At 42.2% G+C, this 13,060-nt stretch overlaps 1 protein-coding gene across 1 annotated transcript; it reads left to right on the top strand.

The window, feature by feature from the left end:
• The first annotated feature begins 1,241 nt into the window (after positions 1 to 1,241).
• Positions 1,242 to 10,663, top strand: slc6a6a (solute carrier family 6 member 6a). The gene is made up of 13 exons (XM_030784806.1): positions 1,242 to 1,470; positions 2,029 to 2,163; positions 4,695 to 4,929; positions 5,570 to 5,702; positions 6,089 to 6,223; positions 6,387 to 6,490; positions 6,618 to 6,742; positions 6,974 to 7,086; positions 8,070 to 8,207; positions 8,351 to 8,453; positions 9,480 to 9,580; positions 9,710 to 9,880; positions 10,508 to 10,663. Exons 1-13 carry the CDS (start codon positions 1,242 to 1,244, stop codon positions 10,661 to 10,663), a joined length of 1,878 nt encoding a protein of 625 aa, XP_030640666.1.
• The last annotated feature ends 2,397 nt before the right edge of the window (positions 10,664 to 13,060 follow it).

Genomic DNA, 13,060 nt, shown 5'->3' with positions numbered 1-13,060 from the left:
TTCCTCTTCAGCTGTTTTTCTTCCTCTTTCTCTTTTACTATTCTTCAGTCTCTTAGCAAAACTATTCCACTTTCTAAAAGGGTTTCTCAATTCCAAGCCACACATTTGATTCGCTGTGCGATGTTCACTTGTGCTAGCCAGTGTATATCTGAAACCTTTATGAAGGTGTGAGAACCTTACATCAGTATACTTCGCTGCAGTGGTCCGACCTCCGTGAATGTGTGCGTATAGGTGGAGATATCCAGCAGGGACGTGCGGGGCCCTCCTCTTGGAGTGCCTCTTGCTCCAGCAGGATTATGATTCAACTCAAATGTAAGACTCCACATTCTGATATTATATATTGTTTTAATGTGGTGTTGGAGATCTTGTTAGCACTGGAAGTCTCTCCGGCTCAGTGCTGCTGCCATGGAGACGATCAGAGGTATGCCAGCAGCCGAGCGCTCAGAAAATACTCATGTCTTAATATTAAGGAATTATGAAACTGAGGGAAGGCTTGAGTTGAAGAAAACTCAGTATCTCTTGCTTGTCTTCTCTTTCTTTGTCCCTATTGTAGATTGAGGTTATGTGTTTAATGCGAGGCAAAGGTTTGTTGAGAGTGGAAAGGACGTGTTCTTTAATCAAAGGTCGTGGACCCATCCATTCCCAAACACAGCGTCTGTTCCAAATACTAACCTTGGTCATCAGACATGAGTCATGAGGAGAATGCCATTAGACAGCAGAATTATCTGTGGCTTGTGTGAGGTCTTGATAACCTTAGAGAGATGTTTTGTTTTGTTTTTTTTCAGGCAGGTTATCTGAATGTTGTTTGTACCTGGCATAGAACTAAATGAGCCATTATGTGAATGTTTTCTAAACCTAGTCTGAACTGTTGGTGTCACGTTGGTTACTTGAGAAAGTATTTCAAAATCAGAATAAATACGGCCGTAAGGTGTGCGCGAGGATGAGGAGATATTTGAGAAGCTTTTTGTGTATCACCTGTTTACATTATAAACAGTGGTAGGATATGGGTCATATATGAGTGTGTGTGTGTGTGTGTGTGTGTGAATATGTGTGATCTTTAACAATTGCTATTTGAGTCATAATTATTTATATTCATTCCTAATCTGGGCCCAGTCCAGATCTACATACTTATTTGAAACTGGTTGGAATTGTGAATCAGTTACATAGTAGTTACACAGATGTACTCAACCTGTATTGTTTATCATGTAATACTGACCTCTTCCTTTTTTTCCTCTGTTAGTATGGCCCAGAAAGAGAAGCTGCAGTGCCTGAAGGACTTCCATAAGGACACCCTGAAACCGTCACCTGGTAAGAGTCCAGGCACGCGCCCAGAAGACGAGGCTGAGGGGAAACCGCCCCAGCGAGAAAAGTGGGCCAGTAAGCTGGACTTTCTGCTCTCCGTGGCCGGAGGTTTTGTGGGTTTAGGCAACGTTTGGCGTTTCCCGTACCTCTGCTACAAGAATGGCGGAGGTGAGTGAGTTTGTGTGTGTGTGTGTGTGTGTGTGTGTGTGTGTGTGTGTGTATGTGCTTTAGTGTGTATGTGACTTTGTGTGAGTCTCTGTTTTCCATTACTCAACTGAAGTAACAGTAGCAGTGTCACAATCTTGATGTACTATGTAAAATTCTGATTTTTTTTTTTTATCAGCACAAGATAGGACAAGTGTAGTCAAATTTCTTTACCAACTCCGTTAAACATTTTCATGTCCAGTAACAATGATGTAATATTTTTGTATCAGCGATGTTAAATATTAGCAATCTTTAATTGATTATTTAACAAAGATTTGGATTGAGTAAGTTCATTCTCACATGACGTATGAATCATAATGATAAGATTAAAGATCAACTAGGGCTTGCCGGCAGTAAAACGATATATATTGAAAGAAAACATGTAGCAGAAAAGTACTGTGTTACCTGCATAGTTCGTTCTGTGCTGTTTTTATTTGATATTTTAGTATCTACTGTCTTATTATTCTCTCTTTTTTTCCCCTCACTCTCCCTCTCTCTCTCTCTCATATGGTCTTTCTCCAGGTGCTTTTCTCATCCCATATTTCATCTTCCTGTTTGGTGGAGGTCTCCCAGTGTTTTTCCTCGAGGTCGCTCTCGGGCAGTTCACCTCTGAGGGAGGGATCACCTGCTGGGAGAAACTTTGCCCCATCTTTACTGGTGAGAGTGGGAGAAAGAGCGAGAGAGAGAGAGAGAGAGAGAGAGATTGGAACCATGATAAGATGCATCTATATTTCCATATGGGGACAAAATGATTTTCATCAGAATAAAAATTTGACTACAGGTTTGCTAGGAAACATATTAAGGATGATGAAGTACAACCAAAACCTCTCTTAACATATGAACCTTTAGCACCGTGCGCAAAGGGAGAAGACAAAAAAAAAAGCTGTTTACACAGAAGAGTGTACCATAAGGGTTCTCACAGATATAGGCTTATATATGTTAACGTTCATTCTCACTGATCAAAGAGACTTTTGATCAGCAAAACCTTAATGAATCTCTTTTCAAAGCAATGCCATTTGTTGCTCATAGTACCTCTCAATTCCATGCTGAGCACATTGTTTGTGAAGTGAGAATGGGGTAGGGGAGGTGTATATGAGAGATGGAGAGTGTGTGTGTGTGTGTGTGTGTGTGTGTGTGTGTTTGACAGAATTATGCATTAAACCCTGTGTTGGCAAAATTAACAGTCCAGGATTAAGAATACCGAGAACCCAACGACCAGCGGGGTTGACGTGATAAAAAAAAAAAAAAAAAGCAAGATATGACCACTGTTCTACACAGAGCCCTATGAGATAGACTGTGGTGCTGCTATAGCCTGATCGGAGATGCTGGGGGGGGGGGGGGGGTATAAAATAAATAAATAAATAAAACAAACCCTGAAGAGGTCGGGGACCGGCCTGTTTCGTTAGGGCTGCACTTATGTCTAAGCACTCGTTCTGCCACTCAGCTCTTTACTTTGACCTGTTTTTTTTTTGTTTTTTTTCCCCTGTTTGAAACTACCTGTGCAGGGTTGTTGGGACTCTGGTTGCCAGGCTACACCCGGGGACGCTGTGTTCTCTCTAATGGTGCCTCCTTGTTCTGGTTCTAACTTAGCTGCTTGTTCGTTGTTTATGTGCACACTGATGCAAGAGTGATATGATAGGCATAAACACTTAGATGTATAAAAATATATGACACATTTCCTCAGCATAAATGAGAGCTCAATTTGCCCTTTTGTGTATAGTTATTAAATTCAGGCCGTGGTAATAAGGAGATTAGTAAACTATTTTCTTACTCCAGCTTCGTACTCTTTCAGTCCTGCCCCACACTGGCATATTAAGTTTCTGTTAGTTAACTTATTAAGGCTTTGATTATTTGAGTCATCTGTGAGCACTGAAATAGTTATCAGTCTGTTATCAATGAAATAGTGATACCAGGTTTTGTCGGTGCCCAGTATTGATTTGGTTTGGTACAGTACAGTGCAAGGTTCTCCATTCCAACTCTTACAAACTCTTAAACTCCAGCTTACGCGCCCAGGTTCTGGCTCATTTCGCAATGCATATTGCCATGGCAACATTAGTGAGAACAGACTAAAATGCATCTGAACAGATACAGAATGGTGTGGAGATTGTAGAAGCATTCAAAATGGAGCCAAAAGATCAAGAATGCATGTTATGAGTGGATAATGAGACATAAATCAAAAGAATTATATCTCTACACTTACACGCACACTGATATACACATCCTTATACACATGGGAGAACAGTTTTTTTTTTCCTAGATGGTTTGAGAACTGAAGTTACAACAAAGGTGACTTGTTCATCACTGAATGTTACTGGTGCCACTGTTGCCTTGAAAATCTGATATCAGACCTAAGGCAGCTGTGACCTTCTACATACACAGACACACACACACACACACACACACATGCACGCCCCCTTACCACCCACACCTTCATACTCCCCCTTTCCTAGACACACACGCACACACACACACACACACATATTTGTCATTGCTGAGGATTCTAGAGTCAGCTGTTATGGTGTTTGAGGTTTGTGATGCTGGATTAATTATAGCCTAGAAAAGCGGAGGTCAATGGCGTCTCTGTGGGTCGTCCAACCAAAAATAACTCTGAAACAACGTGTAAGGTCATTAGAATGGTAGGGATTGTGCTCAACAGGTGAAAACCCCTTATCCCCCACCCCACCCCCACCCCCCCACCCCAATCCTTTCTTGGAAACACAAGTTGCAGCTGTGAGAGTCATTAGAGGTAACAGCGTAGACCTGAGAGTTTTTACGGTTTACCCACAATCACTCGAAAGTGTTTCTTCATAACATTTTTAATGCTCCTTTCTCTGGCTCAAGCGATGCTTGAGTTCTGTAAACATAATTTGTTAAGTGGACTTCAGCCAAGTAGGGCACAGTGGATTAACCGCTTTCTGCTTCTCTTGTCATATTGGCCTAATGCATTTGAGGATTTTCGGACTATAATTTAGCCATTAAAAACTCATATTCTACGAAATAGCATTTGCTAATATCAGTAAACAAGGCCATATTTTGGTACCAAAGATAGCGCAACTGACTTTTCACTGATTACAGGCCGAGACTCACAACTCCTGGTGTCATTCTAGCTTTTCGTTTCTGTCCTAATGTTTAGTAAACCAGAGATGGGATCGTAAAAGGTTGCCTCTGTTTTGTTCTGTGTCCTTTAGGAATAGGCTACGCATCCATAGTGATCGTGTCACTGCTTAACGTCTACTACATTGTGATCCTTGCCTGGGGACTGTATTACCTACTGCAGTGTTTCCAGCGGGAACTGCCATGGGCACGTTGCAGACACAGCTGGAACACACCCAACTGTGTGGAGGACACTATCCGCAAGAACAAGACTCTCTGGCTCTCCGCCAACGCAACCAACTTCACCTCACCCGTCACCGAGTTCTGGGAGTAAGTGTGCACCCATACAAGTTCCCATCCTCGCACGAACACATAGTGCACATGCAGAGGTGCAGAAATGTGGAGATGTTACACGGTTGTCTCCTTTTCTCTTTCTTGAGATTCTGAAGTACACTTTTACATTGGATAAGTGAGCTTTTTTTCTTCAGCTGTTGATGTAGATGGTTAGATCCAATTTTAGATTTCCATTTCAGTTTCCATTTTGTTCCAGTACGCTCCTTTGAGGTCTAAAAGGTCGGAAATGATTTGTTTTCTCTCTTCATCTGTTTTATCCTGGCTTTTGTTCCCTTTACTTTCCTCTCCTCTCCTCTTCTCTCCTCTGATCTTTCTCTCTCTCTTCTCCTCTCCTCTCCTCTCCTCTCTTCTCTTCTCTTCTCTTCTCTTCTCTTCTCTTCTCTTCTCTTCTCTTCTCTTCTCTTCTCTTCTCTTCTCTTCTCCTCTCCTCTCTCCTCTCCTCTCCTCTCCTCTCCTCTCCTCTCTTCTCCTCTCTTCTCCTCTCCTCTCTTCTCTTCTCTCCTCTCCTCTCCTCCTCTCCTCTCCTCTCCTCTCCTCTCCTCTCCTCTGATCTCTCCTCTCCTCTCCTCTCTCCTCTCCTCTCCTCTCCTCTCCTCTCCTCTCCTCTCCATGACAGACGGAACGTCCTCAGTATCTCCTCAGGCATTGATGAGGTTGGGGAACTGAAGTGGGATCTGGCCTTGTGTCTGCTGGCTGTCTGGGTTATCTGCTTCTTCTGCATCTGGAAAGGGGTCAAGTCTACTGGCAAAGTGAGAAGGAGGGAGGGAATGACAGGGAAGTAGGGGGTTAAAATGGAGGGATCACTAGAAGAAGTAGAAAAGAACGAGGAAGTAAGACCAAACAATTCGGGTGTACGGAGTGATTGAGTGCGTGTGTTTTTGTGTGTCTCATAGGAACATTTAGGCCTGTGGGTAGTTGCGTAAGTTACTTTGCTTATCTCACGAAATGGCTGTTTTACTCATTGGCGTATTGGCCGTTGAGATTTGCATACACAAAAACACACACGCACTGCACTACAGAGACAGGTCGAGAATATGGGTCAGTTGAAAGGGAAAGACATGCTCACAGTGACAGATACCCGTTCTGCCCAGGCCGTGGTGTTTTAGTTATATCTGTCTCTTTCTCTCTCGCTCAGGTGGTGTATTTCACGGCTACCTTCCCTTTCCTAATGCTGATTGTGCTGCTGGTGCGTGGTGTAACACTGCCTGGTGCTGCAGAGGGAATCAAATTTTACCTTTACCCCGATCTGAGCCGTCTGCAGGACCCCGAGGTGAGAGAAAGAGAGAAGGGTCTGCTGTGTGTGTGTGTGTGTGTGTGTGTGTGTGTGTGCGCGCGCGTGTGTGTGCGCGAGCGATTAAAATCAGTATGATCTTTCACTCCCTATTTTTTTTTTAATTGTTCTCTGTTTTTTTTGTTTTTTTTTTCCTTTGCAGGTTTGGATTGATGCAGGGACTCAGATTTTTTTCTCTTATGCTATTTGTCTGGGTGCAATGACATCTTTAGGAAGCTACAACAAATACAAATATAACTGCTACAGGTAAAACCCAGTCCTGGGCCTGCTCCTACGCTTGGGCGAATGTATATCAGGGGGGGAATGGGCAGACTGTATATAAATGCTAATGTACTTGCTGTGTGTTTTGTGTGTGTGTGTGTGTGTGTGTTAGGGATTGCTTGCTGCTAGGGGGTTTAAACAGTGGGACCAGCTTTGTATCAGGCTTTGCCATCTTCTCTGTGCTGGGCTTCATGGCGCAGGAACAGGGCGTGGCCATCGCTGACGTGGCTGAGTCAGGTACGCGTGGGCTCAAAGGTCACGAGGAAATGATGGGAAATCATAAAAATAAAACTTTGCTTAAGGGCCACGTGTCTGATATAAAACATGTGCAAACACATAGATACGCCAATACAAACAAAAGGCATTTTCCTTCTGGTTAAAAGATATAGATTTGTATTGTATTGTATTGACTTGTATTGATCTGTTTCTCTCTCTCTCTCTCTCACACACACACACACACACACACAGGTCCTGGTCTGGCTTTCATTGCTTATCCCAAAGCGGTGTCTATGATGCCGTTGCCCACGTTCTGGGCAATTCTCTTCTTCATCATGCTTCTGCTGCTGGGCCTAGACAGTCAGGTCAGCCTCCGAACACACACACACACACACACACTGACACTCAAAACATTACACTCGACTGTCCATGTCATCTGGACGATGCAGTGGAAATGTAACTTCCGTTACACTGTGTATCACAGTGGACAGTTTTATGACAGCGATCCCTGTGAGACATATGAGAACAGGAGTGTGTAACTGAATGTGTAGGAATATGCGGTTGTGAAATATCAGCTTCAGTTTGGGCCAGGCCCCAGTCATCTATAGGTTATATATAGGACTGCCCCATACACCGAGACTCAGTAAAGTTATTCAAACTGTCTTAAAGTCAGATGTTTGCAAAGAGATCAGATTTCCCCATAGCTGTGTAATTTTACACTGTGTACTTAGTTCCTGTCAAGGATTAACCTATCTTCCATCCACACACATGCATACACACACATATATACACACACACACACACACACAGAGGAGGAATGACTGTGAGTGTTCTGATTGGGTTAGTCAGTGACATTCTAACCACATCAGTCATCAGTGGATATCTACTGTTAAAAGAAACCCTAAGGTTGCCATGGAGATAGGATAGGGATCTTGTGCAGGATCTAAATGAATCAGCTCTCTCTCTCTCTCTCTTTCTCTTTCTCTTTCTCTCTCTCCCTTTCTCTCTCTCTCTCTCTCTCTCTCTCTCTCTCTGTCTCTCATGTCTATGCACATATGTGTATTTATAGATTAGTGAGGACTGCCCACTTTTGTCCTTTAACTCTGACCATTATCATGAAACATTGTGAAGCTTTTTGTTTTCATAATAACACGAATACTTTTGTATTTTTTGTTGTTTTTTTTTCCACTCATGCCTTTATTTATAGACATTCATATGATTTCTAGTTAGAGGAAAACACACTCCCACATACACACACACACACACACAAATAAATACATATATAATTCTGTGTTGAAACAGTCAACCGAATGTGAACGTGTGTGTACGCTATGTTCCATCTCTACAGTTTGTGGAAGTGGAGGGTCAGATTACGTCGCTGGTGGATCTGTACCCATCCCTCCTAAGGAAGGGATACCGACGGGAAATCTTCATCGCTGTCATATGTGTCATCAGCTACCTACTGGGACTCACTATGGTCACTAAAGTAAGACGAAGACGCGTTCGCACGTCTCTGTGTGTGTGCGTCTCCACGTCAGAACATGACACGTTTTTTTTTAAGCTCTGTTACCAAGCTTCTCTCTCTTTTCTCTCTCTCTCTCTCTCTCGCTCTCTCTCTCTTTCTCTCAGGGTGGCATGTATGTGTTCCAGTTGTTTGATTACTATGCAGCCAGCGGTGTGTGCCTTCTCTGGGTTGCATTCTTTGAATGTGTAGCAGTTGCCTGGGTTTATGGTGAGTATATTCATACACAGCATTAGACTGGATCCAGCTCATCCAGTCTGCAGGGTCCTGTGATGGGTGTGTGAGCGTTTGGGTGATTTTATGGTGGTGCTCTCGGAAGGTCACAGTCACATTCACGTTTGCGTTCACTGTCAGCTGACACCAGTCTTTTACTATGATTCCTTGAGTGTCTGTACGGGCGTCAGCACAGTTCCAGCAGTTCCATCTTCTTAACAACCTTCTCAGAACTGTCCAAACTTGTGTTTGCGCGCACACACACACACACACACACACACACACACACAGACGCACACATGGATACAGACGCAGACATACACAGATACACAGTATATCATGTTGTCTTGTTAAATCACTGATATTGCATACACAATGTGAAAGTCACATTCACCATGATATAACCCACCCACACACACAGTCACACAGACACAGACACACACACACACACACACACACACACACACACACACACACACTCACTATGTCATGGTGTCTTGTTAAGTTACTGATGTTGTATACACAGTGTGAATGTGACATTCACCATGATATAACACACACACACACACACACACGGTGTCCAAATATTCCGTTCCTGGAAATATAACCGTCATTAACCAGATAGAGGACATGCTTTGGAAACAGCTCCCTGTTTATCCCATAATAATGAGCTGATGTGGGTCTCCTATCTGCCCGGTCTTTTTCCATGTTTCTTTTTCATCTCTCTCTTAACTCCTCACACTCATTCTTAGCCCGTGCTAGGTGAACATCAAATAGAATAGTAATTCGTAGTTATAACTAATTAACATTCTAATTGATAATGCAGTGTAATAAGAGAGTGTTGCATCGTCTTTTTCTGTTCTTCAGCACAGAACTCTTTTTTGTCGGGCTATAATGCCAGTCACTTCAGAACAAAGTATAGTCGTTATAGTGCTTTTGTTTTTAATCTGTGTTTATTCCGCTGTAATCTCTGTTATGAGTGAAGATGTATATGGTACAGTGTGTTATTGTGATGCTTTGCAGGCGTTGATAATTTCTACGATGCGATTGAGGATATGATTGGCTACAGACCAAACGTCTGGATGAAATGGAGCTGGACTCTCATCACACCTGTCTTGTGTGTGGTAAGTGTGTGTGTGTGTGGTAAGTGTGTGTGTGTGTGCGCGTGCGTTAATGAGTTTGACCTCATTATCCTCTTTCTCCAAATGTTGTAGCTGCTCCCTTATTCTGTTCTTTTTTCTTCTTGTTTCCAGGGTTGCTTTGTCTTCTCTCTGGTGAAGTACAAGCCGCTCACCTATAATAAGGTGTACGAGTATCCTGATTGGTCGATCGGGGTGGGTTGGTGTTTGGCTCTGGCCTCTATGATCTGTATCCCAATGGTAGTCGTCATCAAGATCATCCAGTCCGACGGCTCCCTCATCGAGGTGAGAAACCTTCACGCAACTCTCACACAACCCTCACACAACGTTTTTATCATTATCTCTTAGTGTTACTTCTCGCTAAAACTCGCAGAGCTGCCTGGTACTGACATTTTTCAAATACTGACCTTTAACGTAATGGCAATGAGCGAGTCTCTTTCTTACTAATGTATGATCACAGAGAACTAGTGTAGCCACAAAGTCTCTTAAGTATAGTATATTCTTCCACAGTAACACAATGCAGTCTGTTGTCAACCAAATGTAATTTAGGTCTTTTCTACTCCAACCCAAACACTCAGTAATTACGCACAACCCTGAGAGCACATAATTAAGGCATACTGTGAGTAGCGTGTGTTTCACATTTTATAGACGTGCTTAATTGTCCAGTGATCGTGAAAGAAAAACTGTCCCGCTCTTTCCACAGAACAAATTTTCATTCAAAATTCTCATGCACTTTCATCCAAAAATACTGAATTTAATGTCGCTCACAGCAGCTTATGATAACATTTTTCCTAAAAAAAAAAAAAGACTGCTCATTGACATATGAACGTGCTCTGTGTGTGTGTTCGGTAGATTGTACGACACGTCTGTGCGTCGTCATAACAAATTGAAATGAAACGGTTTTGTTTGCAGCGGATCAAAGCGGTGGCAGCGCCAGTGAAGGGAGGGGCCAGCTCACGGCCCAAAGAGTACAGTCTGAAAAACAGTGAGCTGCTTCATCCCCTGGATCCTAACGGCACAATCGCTCACACCAAACCTACTCACACCATCGTAGAAACTACTATGTGAGACTCTCTGTGAGAGGTTCCTTTCCTTTCCCCCTCGCCTTGCCTTTCCTGTAATCGCTATTCCTTTCTTCTTCTCGTTTTTTGTCGTTCTCCTTCTTCTCTTTTTCTCCGCCTCTCTCTCTTCTCCCGTCTCCCAAAGTAATTAGGACCAGTTTGACACCCCCCCCCCCGACCCCCCCCTCGCTCCCCGAACAGTTTTTACAAAAGATGGGAAATCTTATATATCGTATCTTTTTTGTTTTTCTCTCGACGTGTAACATTTTTATTATTGTTATCGTGATCATTAATATTATTGTTATGAAAACTATTGTTATTACTGTAGGAAGCTTTGCAGTCAGGGTTTAAGCCAGTCGTTTTCGGGGCACTAAAGCTTGTTCTCTTCGGCACGAAGGAGCGAAAGAGAGGTAAATATATCATGTTTAGAGAGTTAGCTTAAAAGCTCATTTTATGAAAAGGTAAGACAAAAAAAAAAAACAGTGAACTAAACGTGCGACATGTTTATAGGTAGCTACATTATGGCGTCTTCACGTGATTGTGGAAGTACCCTTGTTGTATGATGAAGTTATTTCCTATTTATCGTTCGTTGTCTTGATAAAAAAAAACAAAAAAAAATGAATGTACCTCCGCCCATGTGCGGAAGCTGTGTACTGCGCCATTGTGTGCGCACACACACGTAAACACACACGCACACGCAACGCAACACAACGCAAGAGAGGACGGGACAGGCACAAACATAGTCTCATTAGAGGGACAAGTCCCCATCTGTGAGTGTATTCGCTCTCTGCTGTCTCTCTTTCAATCCTTCCCTGTAGCGATCACTGCCTTTTAAACACACAGACAATACACACACAAGCCATTTATAGGATAGTTGTTGCTGCAGGGCTGTCATAACCACAGTTGACAGATGTGTCCAGATACAAAGGAGAGTAATGTATTGCTGTACTTAACAGTTAAAAATCCAAACTGGACCTCCATTAAGGCTAAAACCAGACCAGATCTCTGGTCCTCTCTTACTACAGTCACAAAGTACATCTCAGCTCTCGCCCATAAAATCTACCCAACGAAGCACTGGAGATTATTATTATTATTCATATTTACTTATCGCACATTCTTCATTTCCGATGTATTCCTAGCCGACCAAATGGATTATTTCTTTTAGGACAAAACTAATTTCACACCTCGTTTCTTCTACACTGTAAACGTCTGAAGTCCAAATCATAGTGCGCTAAGCAGTCTTTCTGTTACCAGAGATCTCTTCGAATTTCAGTTACAAATCACACATCCAGTGTCGGCACTTTAAACGCTTAGAAATGGAATTCCCCGCACAGTTCACGTGGTGAACTTTTTACCCCGAGTTTTAAAACCTATTGAAGGTCCTTCAGTCAAAAAAAAAACCTTAACTGTTGAGAAACTTTAAACCCGAAAGTCCCACGTTTTCGCTGTAATTCCACGCCGTAAAGAAACTCTAAACCAATCTTTCTGCACTCAACAACTTACAGCGTACTAATCCTTCTCATGTCTGGGCTTACTGTGGTCGCATAATCAAAAGTATTTGTGCATTTTTATCATTTTCATTTCACCTGAAATTAAATTAGCCTTTTTGTATTCGCCATTTTATACTTGACATGATGTAAACTGCCAGTAAAAATCTGTCTTTTTGTTTGTTTGTTTGTTTTTCTCTGAATGTATTCAGAAATTTTGATCTAAATGTTGATTAGTATAAGCCTAAATACAATTTGCAGAGTGCAATATTTGTTAATAAGCATCATATTTTTCTCAGCCTTGAAATGAAATATAAAATAAGACATCAGACGAGCTAACCAAACCTTCATATGAAATTTAAAAAAAAAAGATGGTTTCATTCTTATAGTCCCATACAGTAAAAAGACATGATTTCAACAATCAGATTATCTTGTGTAAACCAAAGTAGTTTTGTTACAGTTTCAGTCCCTCCAAGATGCATATTGCATCATTTAGAATCAAAATAAACTTTTTTTTTCTCTTGGTAATTGTTCTTGAGTTGTTATTTGAAACTATTAGTAGCTTATTTCATCATTGGAAGCAGAAAATACGTGTTTAAAAATGTGTGTCATTCTCTTTTCATTCGCACAAGGTCTTAAAGTGACACGAACCTACTTTTTTTTTAAATGCCCAAAATGCATTGTAGCGGGCAGTCGCATCACTTCCTTTACCTCAGAATGGCAGTCTGAGACGGCTGCTCTCCTGTCAGATATTGGACCAGCTTCAATCTTACACACCTGAAGGGGTTTCTTTAGGTCCCACCCCCCCATTCTTTTGGACGAAATCAGACCACCTTTCCCCTAAATCCTTAAGTAAGCTCATCTGAGTCAGGAATCATTTTACAATGAATCGGAAAAGAACTCTAAGCCTAAAATAA

The sequence above is a fragment of the Chanos chanos genome, chromosome 9 (genome assembly GCF_902362185.1).
Source record: "Chanos chanos chromosome 9, fChaCha1.1, whole genome shotgun sequence".
Lineage (NCBI taxonomy): Eukaryota > Metazoa > Chordata > Actinopteri > Gonorynchiformes > Chanidae > Chanos > Chanos chanos.
The sequence above is the reverse complement of the archived record's forward strand: the minus strand, read 5'-3'. Positions and strand labels throughout refer to the sequence as shown.

Coding starts and splice junctions, on each gene's coding strand:
- slc6a6a (XM_030784806.1), top strand. CDS start 1,242: ATGGCCCAGAAAGAGAAGCTGCAGTGCCTGAAGGACTTCCATAAGGAC. Junction 6,224..6,386: donor GCCGTCTGCAGGACCCCGAG/GTGAGAGAAAGA, acceptor TTTCCTTTGCAG/GTTTGGATTGATGCAGGGAC. Junction 6,743..6,973: donor CGCTGACGTGGCTGAGTCAG/GTACGCGTGGGC, acceptor ACACACACACAG/GTCCTGGTCTGGCTTTCATT.